This window comes from Watersipora subatra, chromosome 5 (assembly GCF_963576615.1).
Source record: "Watersipora subatra chromosome 5, tzWatSuba1.1, whole genome shotgun sequence".
Taxonomy (NCBI): domain Eukaryota; kingdom Metazoa; phylum Bryozoa; class Gymnolaemata; order Cheilostomatida; family Watersiporidae; genus Watersipora; species Watersipora subatra.
In genome coordinates, this window is record NC_088712.1 from 46,365,462 (window position 1) to 46,385,429 (window position 19,968).

At 34.7% G+C, this 19,968-nt stretch overlaps 1 protein-coding gene and 1 non-coding gene across 3 annotated transcripts; one reads left to right on the forward strand and one right to left on the reverse strand.

Moving 5' to 3' along the window:
• Window positions 1-2,610: 2,610 nt before the first annotated feature.
• Window positions 2,611-2,774, forward strand: LOC137397690 (U1 spliceosomal RNA). The gene has a single exon (XR_010978743.1). It is a non-coding gene; the product is annotated as a U1 spliceosomal RNA (small nuclear RNA).
• A 3,798-nt stretch (window positions 2,775-6,572) lies between these two features.
• LOC137396344 (phosphomevalonate kinase-like) lies at window positions 6,573-19,593 on the reverse strand. 2 transcript variants are annotated; one of them, XR_010978541.1, is made up of 5 exons: window positions 19,490-19,593; window positions 17,420-17,525; window positions 16,384-16,618; window positions 8,209-8,526; window positions 6,573-6,611 (listed from the first exon to the last, which is right to left on the reverse strand). XR_010978541.1 is itself a non-coding variant. In XM_068082576.1 (4 exons), exons 1-4 carry the CDS (start codon window positions 19,583-19,585, stop codon window positions 8,319-8,321), a joined length of 645 nt encoding a protein of 214 aa, XP_067938677.1. In that variant the 5' UTR covers window positions 19,586-19,593; the 3' UTR covers window positions 7,666-8,318. The 2 variants fall into 2 exon arrangements, 1 of the variants encoding a protein (XP_067938677.1); XM_068082576.1 differs by lacking the exon at window positions 6,573-6,611 and having other exon boundaries at window positions 7,666-8,526.
• Between the last annotated feature and the right edge of the window lie 375 nt (window positions 19,594-19,968).

Genomic DNA, 19,968 nt, shown 5'->3' on the forward strand with positions numbered 1-19,968 from the left:
CTAAAAATGTTATTTACATATTTTCTTGCATATAAAATATACATCGTGACCACATTGTGTAAATACTTCCTAATATACCAGAAAAATTTAATAAATTTCAATTAGTTTGACGAATGTAGCGTTCCTGCCATTTTAATGCTCCTGCAGTACCCAAGTAATTTGTAAAATATTCTCTAGTTGTAGTAGCAGATATAGTAGGGTTTCTGCCTGCACAGTAGCAGGTGCAACATCAACAAGAATTTCATACCCTTCAGCTTTCCATGTTATATCAATGATTGTTCCAGGTACACTGTCAATCACATCATAGGCACCTGGGGGGTGTAACTAGAACAACATTTCATGCGCATATAATTGTGCAGGATCCAGCATGCCAAAACTACAGTTTGCGCATGTTCTGCTGTCATTGGTAGAGTACGGCGGAGACAACGCCGCGTAGACACCATAATCCCAAAAGTATTTTCAATCGTTCTTCGAGCTCTTGAGAGTCTGTAATTACAAATACGCTTCCCAAGTGTGTCTGATGAACGTCTAGGATAAAGTCTTAACCATTTCTTCGACGTAACCGCTTCGTCACCAACAAGAACAAACGGCATGTTAGAATTTTCTGTACCTACAGTTTAGCTAATCAGTCAAAGAACTGAAGACTTTCATTAGCAAGAATAGAATATATTATGGTAGATTGGAGGACAGCTACATGTACATCATAGTGTACTGCACATTTCAACTCACACATAATTTAATTTTGGTAGCGGTGGTGTTAGTAGCAGCATAACATTGCATGTATTTCGTAGATTTTAAGCTCTTCCGCTGTAACTAGTTATACATCTAGAATGATGAACAATAATGATTTTTTTCTAGGCTGAGTAAAAAGATGATTAATTAGCTTTTTAGTGGACAATCACGTGGAACATTCAGATTACCAATAGCCATTGCATGATTTGATGAGCAATTATCGAAAGTCCCAGCATCAGACAACCGATCAGAGGTACCAACATTCACAAATTATGTGAAAAGGTATGACGCATCACGCATAACCATAAGGACAATACTGCAAAGAAACAACCAGCCATAACATTAATTTAAAATGATTTGACAATAGTGCATATTTTGTCACATTGCACATCGATGGCCAACAATGATTAGGCAGATGTGATATGTTTTACCATTAAATACCTGAAATGATTCTTGTAGTTTAAATATCAGAACCAGAATTTGCTGGAGCCTGGATCGCACAGTGTTTTCCATCCACAGCACCTATGCAATTGGGCAAATTCCGATTCTTCTCAAATCTAAATGAATAATTACAGAGAAGAATTATAAATGTTGACTGAGAGTAGTATTCATGTAAAAATGTTATAATATTATAGCCGTCTACATTGTACGTAATTTTGAGTCAAGAGTGCAATGTTGAAGCTTGTAGTTCCTTCTTACAGTAGTTTATCACCTGTTGTAATACTATACTAATAACTGATTGGGAATGATATTAAGTAGTTATTACATTATTATTTATTATAATTATTAATTGGTAAAATATATTACCCGTAAATAATAATACTTAATAAGAATAATAATATAATAACAAATAAATTAGGTTTTTACTAAGCGAATAAATAAACTCAAGTTTATTTAAATATGATAATCATAATCACCCTTTAGCTATATGCAACCACTCTTCTTCAGTACTTGGCCTTTTGAAGTAGAAATCTTTCATAGCAACTTGTATGGCTTGAGATGTTTCGTATATAATACTGTGAACTGTTGACTGCCCCATTCTGAATAGATTTGCCAGAGTTTTGAACGAGTCCCCAGTTGCCAAAAAAGTCAGAGTCACGCACAGTCGTTGATCTGATGAAATGGCTTTTGTAGGCGTGGTGTCTTGTTTATCGATGTGTGGCCTTATTATCCCTAGTAGGCCTATATGATGGGCCAAATGACTCTACAGAAACTCTACATTCTCTATGTTTTTCGGGGTATTTTCACGAAATTATTTCACTAATAAAGTCCAAGCACCCTTAGTAGATCTTCCCAATAGCATTGGATGCACCCAGTATTTTCCTTTCTTCACTTTTTTTTCTTTTCTTATAAACATAGCCAAATGCATTAGCAGCTAGCTCTTCCATATTTGCAGTTCCCACCAGAAAGTGGTGGCACGCAGCAAAACAAGGTCTCATCTGTGATTCAATAAGGTCTAGTATAGTATCTAGGTCATAAATTCGCTCTGATGGACGCGAATGATATCGCACCAAGTGTACTTTGAGGTGACATTCTTTTGACGCCTCAGCCGCTAGTCCTCTACAGCTTCCTCGCTTAATTCGCGTTTAGCACGCTCACACCTTTAGGCTGACAATATCGTGACGCAGTCTATATATAGACCTTGTTAAAAATTTTGGTAATTGTCTCCACCTAGCTACTAAACGTTACTTATTTGAAAAAGGTTTTCACTGAATTTTTAATACTATTTTAACTTTTAAATAAACTAATGTAATTTTGATTTAATGAAAATTTTTAATTACATAAAATAATTACTGTTTGACTGAAATATTCAAAAACGGCACTTGAATATACTTATGCACGGTTAGCTGTGATTGATGGCCGATCGGCGAGCAACTCATACTTACCTGGCACAGGGACATCCATGATCAAGAAGGTGGATTCCCCAGGAAGAGGCCTTACCATTGCACTTCGGTTTGGTTGACGCCTGCGATTATCCCAAATGTGGATAACTCGGGTGCGTAATTTTTGGTAGTGGGGGACTGCGTTCGCGCTATCCCCCGAAATATAACAAAAATATTCATCAGAGCCCATCTGAATCCATTAATTGACATCAATAAGTTGGTGGGCACTTAGCTACGCTTACCACCTTATTAGATTAAATAGACACTTGATACATGATATAAACCAGTATTATAAGAAGATTCCATCAGCATTTGAAAATCTGCTGCGTAGAAGTAAAACCGCTTAGTGTTTTTAACATCTGAATAAGGCAGACTGTAAGCGATCTGGCAACAGAGGATCACAATTTCAAGTCTTGAGAAAGGCACGTTCTGTCGTTGCAATTTAAAGCGCTATTTCAACAAGATCTGTGACATCAATAATTTGTGCAGAGTTCATGACCTATATAAATAATGGACAATTATTGCCCTTTATTGTGAATAGAATTTGATAATGCACCATAAAATAACAATGAAAATTTGTGCCTGTTTTAAAGTTGTGGGTATTGAGCGAATGTTACAATTTTTAGCTAGAGCCAGTTATAGAGTAAATGAATATACCGTGAAGCCTCTAATTGAACGCCACCTCTATTTGGCCGCCAACCTGAGTGAAGGGTTGAAGAATAGAGCGCCACTCTCTAATTGAACGTCACCTCCATTTGACCGCCACTCTGATTGTCTTTGATCTTCATGGACCCATAATATCAATTGATCAGTGGAAAAGTGTCCACAAAATCGTATTAATAATGAAACTGCTTACATCAATAACAATTAATTCTGTCACCGATTCCAAAGCTTTTCGTTAAAAAACAAATTTGAAAGCGACGCCACAAAAATAGTTAATAACTTTCTCAGGCTAATAGTAGTTTTTGTTTAACATGGTCTTGATACTTCGAAGTACAAGTATATAAACAAGAGTTCACGTTTACGATAGTAGATGAATGACTAGTTTTAGACCGAAGGTTACGTTTAGCGAACATAAAGTTTACGCGTTGTATTTGTGCTAAATGCCCTGCCAAAAACTGTTTGGACGCTAATATCAACTAGTGCAGAAGAAAAGTTGAGGAAAGTATTATACAATTTTATCGTCCAATACTTAATGATTGGGCAAAAAAAATAGGTATTGACGATTTTATCATCCAGTCCTTAATTTTATTGGGCGATTTTATTGCGTGTGTCGTGAGGAGCGCGAAATATTGCTGGTGTGTGCCTAAACACACTTGAGCGATTCACCAACAAACCATAACAAGGGCACACTCACAAGGTGCCAATAAAAGTCTGTATCGTTAGTTTCTTCGGAGTTGTTAATGAATTTAGAAGTTGACTTGCAACAAAATTCACATAACAGTTATTTGGTATCAACAGATTCACCATGTCTTCCTCGGCTGTGTTGTAGGTGCAAAACTTGTGGAAATGTGATTACAAGCTCTTAAAACATCAAAAACGAACAGCTAATCGCAGCCATCATGAAAAGGTCGTAGGTTGGCATGTTTCACTTTCATGGATTGTTCACTACATAACATACGAAAAAAAAATTCTTGTTTTTTTAGCAGCAATATTTCACAATTTTTATATGCACTTTACTGTGCAGTAGTTTTTTATTTTTAATATAGTAAATATTTACTATTGTCAAGATAGTCAACCTGCGCAACGATTGACTCTAAAATGTTGATTTTCAACTGGGTTTCTTTGTAATTTTTGAGTGTTTTGTCATACAGGACTGGGTGCGCTCTTATTAAATCTATGAACAATTCAGCATTCGTTTTGATGATGTTTCAATCGTAACAAAATAGCAAAATGTTGTTGATGCCCATTGGTGAACAACGATACGAAAAAAATTCCCAGCCGTAGAACTGTATTGGGAAAAACCAACTAATCGAAATGCATCTCACACGCGATAAAATTGTGATGGAGAATGTCTAGCATTATCCGCTCTGCGTAAGCGAGATCTAGCCCAGATTAGCACCACGCAGGGCGATATCGCATTAAATATCGCCTAGTGTGTTCGCGCCTTTAGTCTCATAGAAAGTCAGCAGTTCAATGCCAATACTAATGCCTTTTACTCACAAATTCAATTTCTGTGTTGAATTGAATTGTTAGATTATTTTAGGTCGAAGACTTTTGGACTTGTTAATAATTACATTGATAAGAGATGATAACTCATAAAACTCAACTAATTTCATCTTAGATCTTAACTCCGCTGATAATAGCATCCAAAATGACATCATCATAATGCCAATCACGCTGTCGGAATAGATATTGTAGAATATGCAATCATAAATATGGACGACACACAGACGGCACCAAAAGTAAGGATGTCAAATTTACTGCTTATTGTTACTAGTTTTGTAACTTATGGTTACTAGTTGTTACTAGTTGTTACTAGTTGTTACTAGTTGTTACTAGTGTTTGATATCAAAGACTCATTTTATTCCTAAAAATCAACACTTTATTACACAAATAACAAAATTCTTGAAGGAATAGAATAAGAACAATAACATAAGCTTAAGTAATAAGTATACCCCTACACTAAAGAGCTGCTTCGCTCTTAAGCTGGTCTCGTACGTCTACGAGGCAGTAAATGCAAAAGAGGATGAGCAATTATTGTAACTGTCCTCTTTTATAGATGTCTCTATTAGCAGGTGGGCATATGTCTGGGTATTCAGGCTGGTGTCTAGATGCAGGAGGGGAGGTGATACGTGAGTGGACACTGTTACTGGTTACTGTTACTGGTTAGGTGCAGGTCGAGTAGGAGGTGATGCCATGACAGGGATGATTTGCCTCTGCCAGGAAGGTCAGCGCTTGTGTACACTAAGAGAAATGTATCGGATTAGGGAGGAAGATTAAAAGTTCTTGTTATTGCCATCATGTCTGGCAGTAACTGGTACGTGTAAATGTCTCCAGTTGCCTCTGGCTGGTTTCTGGCATGGAAATTGACTGTCTTTTCCTAGAGGTACCAATTATTCTGTTTGTTGAATATTGCAGATTTCCGGTCGTCTAAGGGTTGTATCCTGTTGGTATCCGGATTTGTTCATATCTCCATACAACAAGACAAAGACATTCCGATATCTCATTTTCACATTTGTACCGGTATCGAGAGGTACCAGTATCGTTGTATTCAAAGTTTTGATACATAGCTTACGCTCGAACAGTAACTTTTGTTTATACAGGCACTTCTATGCACTAATTGTTATTATCAACTCAACATATGATTTTTACTTGATTTTTTTTCAGCTTGTATTAATTGTATCATTACCAAATCATTTTTCATTGTAATCATAGCAAAACAGACTTTTTAAAGCCGTTACTTGCTAATTATTTCACATTTACATTTAAACAATTTTACAATTGTTTTATGTTTTCTCTTAATTTATTTGAACTTCACAAAACACTTTTCTCATGATACAAAGTTTGAAAGTTAGAATGGCAACTGTTGTTATATGATAAATAAAATTTTTGTGCAGACTTTTTATTCCCCAAACAAAGCTGGGGATACAACGCATATTGCAGATTTCTCCATACTTTGCCAAGTTGCCTTGACTTTATGTCAAGTATAACAGAGTGTTTCATTACACGTAATCAGGCCTACATCATAAACTAAGCTATCACATCCACCATGAAATATGTGAAACAGTTGAGAGTTATCTCTTCCACTAGAGTTGCCTACTCTGTTAGCGTGTTTAGTGACTTCCACCATGAAGCTTGTGAAAAGAGATTAGTCATGGACTGGTGGTCTAAAACAGCTGAGCTGCAAACAAAAGTCAACTGGTGATGACAGGAATGACATTTGACCTTATTGATCTCTGCAACTGGTCGTCTCCAGTCCTCGAGATTTTCTATCCATTGGGCTCAGACACGTCCATCCAAGATCGCAGAGACATTGTTTGTACAACAATGCTCCTAAAAACAAGCACAACCTCTGCATATCAGACGGCTAAGCAGACATTATACCTGATCTTCCGTGGATTGCCCACACACACAGGCGCGCACCCACCCAAACACGCGTGCGCACACACGCATGGGCGGCACACATACACACGTGCGCACACACACTATAAAAAGGTTTCCAGGTCCTCTCTCACTTCAGCTTCCTATATTTGGATATTGGAGAGTCTTAAGCCTTTAGTTTTAAGAGCTTATCCATTAGCGATAACTTCCCTTAGATATATCAGAAAAATATACTGTTGTGCTCTTCCGTAGATCGCAGAATTATCGTAGACCGGTAGAATTGGTAGTCGGTACTAAGATGTTTACACAGCATTTAGAAGAAGCTAATATAAGTTTTTTATTTTCCTTGTTTGAGGTGTTTGAGACATTGGTAATAATGTATCTGTAGCTGGATTTTATGTTTTATTCTCGCCAACACGAGCAAATACAAGATAAAATATATGCCTATAGAGCCGCGTAGGACTAGACTTTTATCGCAATAGCTGATTTGAATACGAGAGATAAAGACAGGTTGTATCACGCGTTACATCATTTTGGGCAAGTCTGGGCATGTTTTTTTGGCCTGAGCGTTTTTACAGCGATCAATTTTTTTCGATTTTAATCTTCAAATATCTTGACAATGAGATCGCCTAACACAACAAACAACATATCAACTGATAGACAAAGAAAAATACTTTCTTTTAAAATCAACTCAAATTTGACGCAACCACATCTTGAAGTATAAAGCTATGCTAGCTATACCATCATTTGCTATAAGCTCTCTCGGTATACTGACGAGTTGGCCATATTTTCAACATTTGTCAGTACAAGATTTTCGATAGCTAATTTTTGTAGTAAAAAAAGCATTTAAAAATCACACCTTTGCAAATGATCCACCTTTGAACGGCCTACATCTAACTATAACATAATTTACCCAAAAGCTGAGAAGGTTTTGCTATGCCTCCATCAATCTTTATTTTCTGCAAAAATGTAAAAGAAACAAAAATGAACGATATAATTTTTTTGTAATATCTTTATTCATCAGACTCAGTGACTAGCAAAATAAAATAACAGATTTTATAGCCTTACAGAATTTAATAACTTTACAATAGAAGTAAAAATAAACCACTGTAAATAAACATTTACATGTACATCTCATTTCTGGAGTGTTTGAAGGCTGACAATCTGCATATGCATGAAAATCTCAAAGCAAGTTTGTAAATAGCTGCTTACTTGTTTCCATGTTTCATAGAGCATAAGCTATTGGCTAATGTTCTTTCCATGAGTGTTAGAGTACACGCTATTACCTTATACTCCCTCCACGCTTGCTAGAGCACAAGCTATTGACTAATATTCTTTCCACGTTTGTTGGACACAAGCTATTGGCTAATATTCTTTCCACGCTTGTTGGAACACAAGCTATTGGCTAATATTCTTTCCACGCTTGTTGAACACAAGCTATTGGCTAAGATTCTTTCCACGTTTGTTGGACACAAGCTATTGGCTAATATTCCGCAATACAGCGACATCCATCACTAAAGTTCATAACGATAAAAAGAGCTTTACTTACATGTAAATAAAAACAGTATGTGGATAGGCAATGCACTCTTACAAACATTTTGACTTGGAAATGGGAAGACAAATGGTATAGATGTTAGCAAGTAAACCGTGCTCATCCGGCTAGCTATCTGGTTGACTCTCTGTATTCAGCCTTGCCTTGGCATGCTGAACCAAGTCCGAGATACCTGCGTGCAGCACTTGCTCTAGGACTTGGCTATCTTCAGTTATTTCATCAGTGCCATTGTTATAAATGACCTTGTCAAAGGACAAACCATCAAGGTCACACTCACTAGGGGCGTCGTCCACATTCTTAGTGAAGACAAAACCTCTGCAAACAGCGAAGGAGGAATGACCAATGAGAGAGCAAGTCAGCCTGCAAACTACCATCTCACTAGACAAACCTATTGGAAAGCTTTCTTGAATTAGTCTCTGGAACTAATTCTTAAAAATTTCAAAAGGTCATTTTTAACTGCAACAGCTTCACTTAACACCTCACTGTTTTGCATTAGAATGAACGTAATGGCATCACTTAGAGCATTGCTTACATTAAAACGATGAGATGAAGAAAAGAAAACAATCTATTCAATAAATCCTTTTTTGAAAGTATAAAAATGGAGAAAGGAGCGATGTTTTGGCATTTTAAAGCCATTTGGTCAATAAGATATTCGCAGCAACTATAGTGATTTTATTTTCATAACCTGACAGCAACAAATCTATAGATATAAATGCATAGACATGATTAATATTCAACCATATCTTAAATTATTTTGATTCCTTTATTTTACATAAGGGTTTACAAATACCGTAAAACCTCGATTTGAATGCCACCTCTAATAAAATGCCACTATAGAAAGATGGTTGAAAAATACAACATCACCCTTTTAATTGAGTGCTACCTCTATATGTCTGCAACTTTTACATTAATTGATCTTTATGAACCCATAATAGAAAGTGATTAGTAGGGGAGTGTCCACAAAATGGTAATATTAATGACTCAGTTACATGAGTATCAATTAACATTTACGTTGTTGCTGTAGTGTTTGCCATGATTTTAGTAATGAGAAAATCGATTGTCACAATCATTAGAACTAAACTCTCAATCAAAGTCACTAAGGTTAGAATCATATCCATTGTTTTCAAATTCGTCCATAATGTGGTGTACAATTGTACCTAAAAATTTCAAAGCGTTTTAATAAACGATGAAAATACTCTTATGGGAAACCTTATGAAGTAATAGCGGCCATCATTATGATGTATTCTAACTTTAAAACTGTCTTTAAAAATTAAAAATGCAATATTCGTTTTCTATCTCTAAAGCTTTACAGTTTTTTCTTTAACTCTTTGAACTCTAACGGCCGGTTTTCCGGCATTCACTTGGCTTTGTTTACAAAAGTTGTTTCTAAGTAACAGCGTAGACCAATCAAATTAATTCTTGTACAGAATGTTAGACCAAAAATTCCCCTTCCATTTGTAACCGTTTTCAAATATCTTTACCTACTTCCTTCATTTTAATAGCAAATTTTATCAGAACGATATCGCACAAACATCGATACGACTCGTTTGTTGGTAGGTCATAAATGATTGTGATGAAAATGAAGATTTTTATGATACTAACCATAATTTTCCAGTATATTTTGAGTCATGAAATGATGATAAATAAGTGCTCAATACATATCATGCTACTGTACATGATTTTTACGAGTTTTTTTAAATCGTATGAACTTTTCTAGTTTTAGACCCAATAATGGTGAAGTGCTGTTTTTTTCTGTTTGATGACATTTGCTGTGGGTTACCCGACCCATTTACTAGTGTTTTACCAAATATCATTGTATCATGAGCATGTTTAGATATATTTAATAAAAGTTTAAAAACTTCGTATCGTTAGACAGATTATCCAGGGTTACTGACACGCATTGACAAAAATGGCCAGGGTTCAAAGGGTTAAAACATTAACAGTGAGACTATCAAAATAATGAAAAACGGTACCCGGCTAACATTTTATAATCAAAGTAGTTCCTTGTTCAACTGGGTCTGATACTTCGATGTACAATAGACATCAAAGTATATTGTATAACATATACCTCCAATAACGTAAATTCAAGATAACGTAAATAATTTATGTGAAGTTTTGGCTTCGCACTACGTAAAAAACTCCATATAACGTAAAAGGCTATGTCAAGTCAGGCGAGTTCTCAAATTCGACTTGAATGTTCATTTATCTCACCGCGTTGCAAGAGAAGAAACGATGTGCTTATAGCGTAATATCTATTATATATACAAATTCCATGCCATTCTAGTTTGTCATGATAGATCGTCAGATATATCGACAAAACAGAGAATAGGTAGCTGCGCGATTGTTAACAAATACTTGAAGGCGATTGATTGGTGCAGCTGTTACAGCGTCGGTTTACCGATCTGAATGTCACGAGTTGGAGTATCGTCAAAAGTTATCTTTTGTCCTAACCTTGACCCCTGGATACAGATACAAAACAAACAGGTAGCACTTTTTGTAGTACAGATATTTTGTTGTTTTGCTTTGATGCAGACAAATAAAATATTTTTTATTAGCTTTATTTTGCAGCTTAAAAAAACAGCAAATTTTTTGTATATGAGCGTCAAAGATGTACGCTCGCCATTAGATAATTGTAAAATTACCTGTAAAATTTTACATTATAATTATAACAACAGTAAAATACATGTAAATTGCCTAATCCATTCTAAGATTTTTCCAAACTCACCCCTTGGCTATACAAAAAGGAAAAAGCTTGACTTTACCCTTTTAATTTGTAGGTTGTACCGTAACTGCAGTATTATTGGTTTGCATTGACAACTTTTCTCTACTTTCTGATCAACCTCACAGGTTTAATAGATCATTATAGGGTTATCAATATTATCAGTTGATGGGGACTGTACATAACTGACGTTCACTTACAACGATTTGCTTATTTTTTTTCTAAACAGGGGAATACTAAACAGCAAATTATATTATGCAAAGTAAAACTAACAACAAATATTTTGTACGTCTTCAATAAAGCAGAAAACAAAATCTTTTTACTCTAAAAAGCGGTCCTACCTGGTCATTGATTATCCTAGACCTAAGGGGTCAAGGTTAGGATAAAAGATAACTTCCGATAATACCCCAACTCGTGACATTTAGATTGGTAGACAGACACTGGCATACCTGCACCAATCGATTGCCGGTGCAGGTGATACCAACCGATGTATTTGTGAACAATTGCGCAGCTATTTTATTCCCCTTTTTGTCAACACATTTAACGATCTATTACGACGAACTAAAATGTCACGAAAGTTATATATAATACTATACAAAAAGCGTTTTTTCTTTCGCAAGTGCGGCGAGATAAACTAACATTCAAATCACAATCAAAAACTCACCTGACTCGACACTTTACGTTATATAGAATTTTTTATGTTGTAGGAAGCAAAAACTTCACAGAAAGTTTTTACGTTATCTTGAATTTACATTACAGGAGGTTTACGTTATAGGAGCGTCTACTGTATTTTCCCTTCAGAACCAGTAGCAAAGTTGGAGTTGCGATACCTTCAAACAGAAGTCAGTGGTCAAATATCTTCTCTCAACCTGCTAACAAAAATCCACTTCATTACGTATTGAACAGAATGTTTTGAGAACAGCATAGCTTGAGCTTTTTTGGTTAATTAGGTTAAAAAAGAGTTTAATAAAGTCGGCTAAAAGTTATCATGAAAACAAAGCCGAAACTCATAGATGATAAAATTTTATTGATAGAAAGATCAGAAAAAATAATTAAAAATAAATATTAAAAATTAGCGTTACGTATTTATTTAGTGAGCTGAATTCCTTCAAGTTCAACTCAAGGTTTATGTTATATGTACGCCTGTCTCGAGGGTAAGAAATAACTACAGTACTTACTGCACATAGTAAATTGTAATGTTACATTTTAATGCAGATCATAACCAATAAATACACTAAAGTTTTTGTAGGTAATCATAATTACTAAGGTTTACATACTATTTTGTTACTAATTTTTGATATGTACAGCATTTATATAAAATTTTGATGTTTTCACTAAGAGATGTTTGCATTATGTAATTACCATGGTTTCTATATTCCTCCATACAATTTTTCCGCCATTTGATGCCAACCCTGGAACGGATTAAAATCATATCCTAAGGGTGCACTGTAACTATTGTATCTATATACATATACGTAGATATGAATATTATATCTATATATACATACAACTACTATATCTATATATACATACAATTACTATATCTATTAACACATATAATTACTATATCTACCGTAAAACCTCTAATTTAACGCCATGGCACTCTATTTTTTAACCCTTTTATAGTGGCGGTGAATTGGAGGCGGTGTTCAAATAGAGACTGGCGGTCTATTTTTCAAATGGCACGTCAGAAATTTCGGAAGATAAATTTAGCCCTATTACGAGAGAAGCAAATGTCACCTATATTTTGCTCCCTTTTTCCGGTGGAGCGATATATAACTTTTCAACGCAATAAATCTGCTAACTTACCTCCAACTTGTCAAAGATCTCCTAATAACTATGCATCGAGAAACCGAGAAATGTCTCTACCAGTTGATACCTATTGCTTGCAATTGACCTTCGATGATATTATAGCCAGTGTCCTTTTTGCAATTTGCTGACATTTTTAATTTTTATTTCATTCTATATTTGAAGACATATTTTTATTTTATATCTATATTTAACATTGTTAAATAAAAGCTCTTTGCACTCTTTGATATGTTTGCTACAGTTTGCAGCCAAAACTAGCTTTTTATGTGCAATAGAAGTGGAGTTATGAGCATCGATCCATAGTAAGTCGTATTAAGATAGCCGCAAAAATGCTATTAAACAACATTCTATAAATCTGCATATTTATAAATTATACAATAATCTATCAAATGATACAAAGATATATTTATGAACAAGTGACATAAACAAATCATACTTATATTCTATACAGAAACAAAAATTAACCTTTTTAAAACAAAAATATTTGCATCATTTGCTAGAAGAACTGTGTTCTGATTGTTGCTTTTGATGGAACGAACATCTTCTAGTTGACCAATACCTTCCACAATATCTTCTGGCCTCAACTCTTCTTTTACACTGTTGAACTAGTTGATAATAGCGTCCAAACCATTTTTTGGCAGAGCAAAACTTTTACGCGCTGCATTTAGCACTAATGCAATGCGTAAAAGTTTGCTTAGTAAACGTAACCTTTGCTCAAAACTTGCGAACAGGTTTTTATACGCATGTCCTTCGTAGCATTAGGACTGTCTTAAACAAGGAACTGCTATTAGCCTGAGACAGTTGGTAGTTATTTCTACGACGTTGCTTTCAAAGTTCCATCCACCATCATAAATTTAAACCGTTTTTATATATGTACATGTACTTCGAAGCATCAGGACGGCGTTAAACGAGGAACCACTATTAGCCTAAGACAGTAATTATTTCTATAGCGTTGCTTTGAAAGTTTATCCACTATCAGATATTTAAGCCATTTATTTATATGTAGGCTACTTCGAAGTAGAAAGACCGCCTTAAACAGAGAACTACTACTAGCTTGAGACCGTTATTGATTATTGCTTTCAAAGTTTTAACGGAAAAAAAACGAAAAGCGTTGAAATTGGACAACGAGAGAATTAATTGTTATTGATATAAGCGAATCATTATTAATACGATTTTGTGTACACTTATCTACTGATCAGTTGATATTATGGGCTCGTAAAGATCAAATAATGTCAAAGTGGCGGTCAATTGGAAACTGACGGTCTATTTTTAAACCCTTCTCTCAGGGTGGAGGTGGCATTCAAATAGAGGAGGCGTTCAATTAAAGGTTTTACGGTATATACACATATAATTACATTATCTATATATATACACATATAATTACAATATATATATACATGTACATATAATTACAATATATATACATACTAGAAATTCCCCTGTCATACAGCCCACGACCAAAGTGATAATGGAAAAAGAAAGGGTATTGCTGGTTGAGAAATGCAATATTAGCAGTCAAATGGCACTGCAGTGCAATAGGATAACTGCAATGGTAGCTGTAATGGACTGGGTGTGGGTGTTATTATATACAACAAACAGCAATAATGAAAGGAAAAGATTATATGTTTATATCTCTCTCCTGCAATAGAAGAAATGCAATATTAGAAGTAAAATGGCAAGCTGCTGTGTAATATACACAGGCTGGGGGCTGTATATCATTGGTCATAGCAACCAATATCAAGAAGTTGTGGTATTTATCTAGATTTCTATATTTATATCTAAAAAATTATGCTGAATTTAAAAATCTAAACAGATTTTATCTGATTTTCATAGAAATAGGTGTATATCTATAAGAAAATGTAGGCCTATTACTGAATTTTGCAGATATTAAAAACGGCTTGGCAGTACTGCAATATTGGGCACAGCCGCAGTATCATCAACGAAATCTTTAGAAAAATAATAACAGTACTTAACATATTGCTCACCATCGGTCACTATATACTTCGATCTTGTAAATTCGAATGATTATTCTTATAACTAAATCTTATAATAATCGTATAAAATCGAATAATTATTCTTACAATTAAATATTGTAATAATCTTATAAAATCGTTAAGTATAAAATTGTTAAGAATACCAAAGTACTCATTATAAGTGTCCAAAATGTCAGAGTCCGGTAGAATCAGCAAAAAAGAAATGATTACTTTTCAGCACTACTACGTTAATTACAGAAACCTTCGGCAATTGGACAATGCCATAGACTGATGAAATGTGCACGTTGTTCTTGTGAAATGCGCACGACTTAATAGTTCTACTCTCTGTTGCACAGCCTTATCGGCGTTTCGTTGGCCGGTCTTAATTTTGAATTAAAAATGCTTGTCAAGTTTTTATGGCAATTTTAGGCCAAATTAATCTGCCTATTTATGTATAACCCGATCAGATTGGTTAGTTTTAGGATATTGCGTCAACCTTTCAAAGACTTGGTAACGTATTTAAATCGGTTTATATGTGTTTTGTATCATTATTATACTTAAACCATAACTGCCACGAACAACTTTTATCGTATTTACTAGGTAAATCAGACATGCTGATTCCGATTTTGTAATCAAAATAAAGATTAGGCCACTAACTTTCAGAGTAATGAAGGATTTTTATAGCGTTTTAATATCGGTCTCGAAAACAACACGATCGGCATAACAAGCTCCGCCCATAAATACTTGACATAACCTAGCTTTTTAGGAACAGAAGTTACGTAGAGATGTTTAGACCGATTTAGAATAATAGAGATGGCTGTTTTAAAATCTATTAATATCTAAATCCAGCTTTAAAAATAATATCAGTCTTTTCTGAAAGGTAGATAAGCTATTTAGCATTGCATATTTAAAAAGCGCGATAACAACGCTAGCTCGTGATAAAACCGCGCTTTTTGAGCTCATTTTTCTCGGCGTCCAGCCCATTTAAACGTCATGTAACAAGCTGCAAGCAATTTTAAATAGTTTATATCCCTTTCATAAAAAACTGAAATTATTTTACAGGCTGGATTTAGATAATAATGGGTTTTAAGACACCCATCTCTATTATTCTAAATCGGACTAAACTTTCCTAACTTCCGTTTCTGAAAAAGCTAGGTTTCGTCACATATTTATGGGCGGAGCTTGTAATGTCGATTGTGTTGTTTTCGAAACGGATATTGAAACGCTTTAAAAAAGCCTAAATGACTTTGAAGGTTAGTGGACTAATCTTTATTTTGAGTACAAAATCGGAATCAGCGTGTCTGATTTACCTAGTAAATACAATAAAAGTTGTTCGTGACAGTTATGGTTTAAATGACTCTACACAAAAATGGTTAAATTTTTTGATTGGATTTCGGTACAAGGGTTTGGTAACGGCCATTAACGGATAATTTTTCGGGAGTTGTGTGCGCATATATGCATTTATCATAAAGCTCCCAAACAATCGCTTTGCTCGTGTTTGGTCGTGGAATAATTACAATATCTATAAATACATCTCACCCCACTTAAATTGAAGGTAGATCAGATTAGAACTTCTTGAAGTGAACAAGCAATTGAAATACTCAGAATCCTGCGGGTCACCCCTCCCCCTCCCCTAAATTAGTGGTAGAGAAAAGCCTAAGAAATTAGCACCTCTTAGTACGAGTAGACGGTTTGGCCTCGACCCTTACAGTCAGCATGGCAGAAGGATATGTCTTTGTGAAATACTCTATGTCCGTCTTCCTACGAGCATCACTTATAATCCAGACTGGTTTGTGGGCACCAGGGTTCTCTACAGTCGAGAGGCGACAGAAATAACCTGGGTCAGCATCTCTCCGTGCTTCGCCCCAGGATATCATATCTACTCTTACCCGTTCCTTGTATTCCGCTATGAAAACAAATAAAAATATGCAATAGTAAATTGGAACCATTTTAGATTCACTAAATTTCATATCAATAAAAGCTAACCATAAGTGAGCACAGAAATCACATTTTTGTAAAATTGATAGCTAAAAACATGCTAGGGGCGCTACATGTATGCTGTTGCTACACCAATATATACACCATGCTCAATATACAAAGTCTAAGAAATGGACAAGTGCAGACAATATACTAGATCTATGAGATTGTTAGGTGTATACAATATGCATGTACTAGGTATTTTGGATGAGTAACTGATGTTTCTGATACTATGTCAGTGACATTAGTAAAATGTACATTTGCCAGGTCACACTTCCTAAGAGTGTGTACATCAAGTTAAGATCTAAACAAGCATAACTTCGCAGCTAAAGTAATGCCTGACTGCCGATATAAATGCCTTCTGCCTTCTAAATAAAATGAGAAGAATACTCCAAAGGAACCCGATAAGCGAATACTTTGCGACAAAGTGTCCTCATTTTTCTTTTTAATTGTTCTCGCAAGAGCATCTTTGATTTCGCGTAAGCAAACCAAAATCTAGTGCCACAGCAACTATCAACAGAAATAGATTAAGCTTTCCACGACAGCGAATCACTACCACCGAAATGGTACATATTGTACAAACTGTCGTGGATGACACTTTCCCGACATATCGGCATCGCTTCGTCGATGCGATCGGTTTACTGCGCAATAGTCGACGATGAATGTCAAAGGACAAGGCCGACATACGGTGATATAGTGTGAACCAGCCTTAATGGAGCGTATCGCGTACATGCATCCAGCAGTTTCTCAAAGTCCAGGTTATTCTCAAGAGCGTATTGCTTCTTCAGAGGTGCAGATAATCTCATAATCTCACATATCTCATCTCCCAATGCATCCTGCAACAAATACCACATCTTAAATGTGTGGGCACCAAAAGCATAACTTGGAGTTATCCTACCAATGCGTGTACCAAACAATTATATACTTTCAATAATCTACCTTTATTTAGATGTAAAAATTCTATTGGCAGCACGATAGGAAATGCACACTAAGTATTATAATCAGACTGACTGAGTCACCATTGTTTATTACCCGACAGTATTAGGTTAACTATTTGTGACCAATAAGGCCATTCAAAGGTCAAAGTTGTATCTCTATTACTCCGCAAGACACTTGTACAGTAAATCAATTGTTATTTATTTAGCATATTTGCTTGCTTATAAAATAACTAACTAACCAAAATATATACATATATAGCAAAACACTTATACAAAAACAATGATAATATCATGCATATATAAGAATATCTGAAATTTATACAAACAACTTCATATTAAATGAGAATGATGTTTCCTCGTTAATATTTTTTCTAATTTGAGAGTAAGCGTGTGAGAATAAATGTTTTCACATGATGAATGTCAAACATTCCTAGTACCACCATCGAGCGAGTACATGTACTACTCTTTATTGAAAGATAGCCAAGTTCTCCAATCGAATAAGGATTCAGCTTGTGTGATTAGTTTCATAGAGAGTGCAATGATTCCTGTAACCTTTATAGAACACTCTGAAAGTATGACTAAGTTTAAGGAAAGCAGGCTTGATTATTTTTCAACAAAAAAAACGTTTCACTTCAATTTTACCAGCTGCATATAATTTATGCTAACTGTCCAACAAAGAAACTTAGTTAAATATTTTTGATAGTTCAAGTGAAAGTGAACAGGGTATGGTGAGAACCTAAGCTAAGATGAGAACCTAAGCTAAGGTGAGAACTTCTGATTCATGAGCAACAGTGTAGTGATTCTCCTTAAAACGATGACATAAAATATTACACGGTGCCGCTATACTTTGGCATTGATTTATCAACATTTGGCCTCAGGCCCCTGGCTTATATTCAAGTGTGCCCAAACTGAGGGAGATAGTACACATAGCCTTAGGTATGCATATACAAAGTTCTTTTAAATTGCAAGTAGCTTTAAATGTATTTTACACAAAAAGATACAGGGATTACATAAGACTGCCAATGATGTGAATGTGTATCTAAAAGAGGATCTCTAGAGAAAGTTATAGATATGTATGTCTGAAAATCCATCTCTACAGAAATCTATAGATATGTATGTATATATGAAAACCCATATCTACAGGAATCTATAGACATGTATGTATGTATATATGAAAGCCCATGTCGACAGGAATCTATAGATATGTATGTATATATGAAAGCCTATCTCAACAGGAACCTATAAATATGTATGTATGTATGAAAGTCTATCTCTACAGGAATCTATAGATATGTATGTATGAAAACCTATCTTTACAGGAATCTAAAGATATGTATGAATGTATGAAAGTCTATCTCTACAGGAATCTATAGATATGTATGTATGTATGAAAACCTATCTTCACAGGAATCTATAGATATGTATGTATGTATGTATGAAAACCTATCTTTACAGGAATCTAAAGATATGTATGTATGTATGAAAGTCTATCTCTACAGGAATCTATATATGTATGTATGAAAGCCTATCTTTACAGGAATCTAAAGATATGTATGTATGAATGAAAGTTTATCTCTACAGGAATCTATAGATATGTATGTATGTATGAAAACCTAACTTTACAGGAATCTATAGATATGTATGTATGAAAACCTATCTTTACAGGAATCTAAAGATATGTATGTATGTATGAAAGTCTATCTCTACAGGAATCTATATATGTATGTATGAAAGCCTATCTTTACAGTAATCTATAGATATGTATGTATGTATGAAAGCCTATCTTTACAGGAATCTAAAGATATGTATGAATGTATGAAAGTCCATCTCTACAAAAATCTATACAAATTTGTCAAGCAAACCTTCAGCTTCTCGGTTACAAAATCCTTTCCAGATTTGCGCTTTCCACTGAAAACGAAGACAACTGCAGGATGAGTTGGGACCACCTTGTTGGACATAGCCTCAGCACCCTGTATATATAATGATAAAGGGAAATTACTACATGAAAATTTCTCTACAAAGTTTAAATAAGTTCAATAAAGGAAGTTAAAATAATGAGTAAGACTGAGCAGTTCATCTGACATGGTAACATTGACCTCTCTACGCAAACTCCTTTTGATTGATGGTTTTAGTTTAGACCAGCATCTGTCATGGCTGACAATGCTGAAGAAGTCAAACCGAGTAGAAAACTTAACAAAATATGAGTTTATCGGGTTTATAAAAAATAAATTATTTATTTTATAAAAATAAATAAAATTTATTTATTTTTTATCTCATTATAAAAAGGCAACCTTATTTGCCTTTTATGATTAAACAATAAAATATGTAGTTTTATTGTCAA

Coding starts and splice junctions, on each gene's coding strand:
- LOC137396344 (XM_068082576.1), bottom strand. CDS start 19,585: ATGTCCAACAAGGTGGTCCCAACTCATCCTGCAGTTGTCTTCGTTTTC. Junction 16,619..17,419: donor TGAGAAACTGCTGGATGCAT/GTACGCGATACG, acceptor TTGTTTTCATAG/CGGAATACAAGGAACGGGTA. Junction 8,527..16,383: donor CCGTCTACTCGTACTAAGAG/GTGCTAATTTCT, acceptor CGCTGTTTGCAG/AGGTTTTGTCTTCACTAAGA.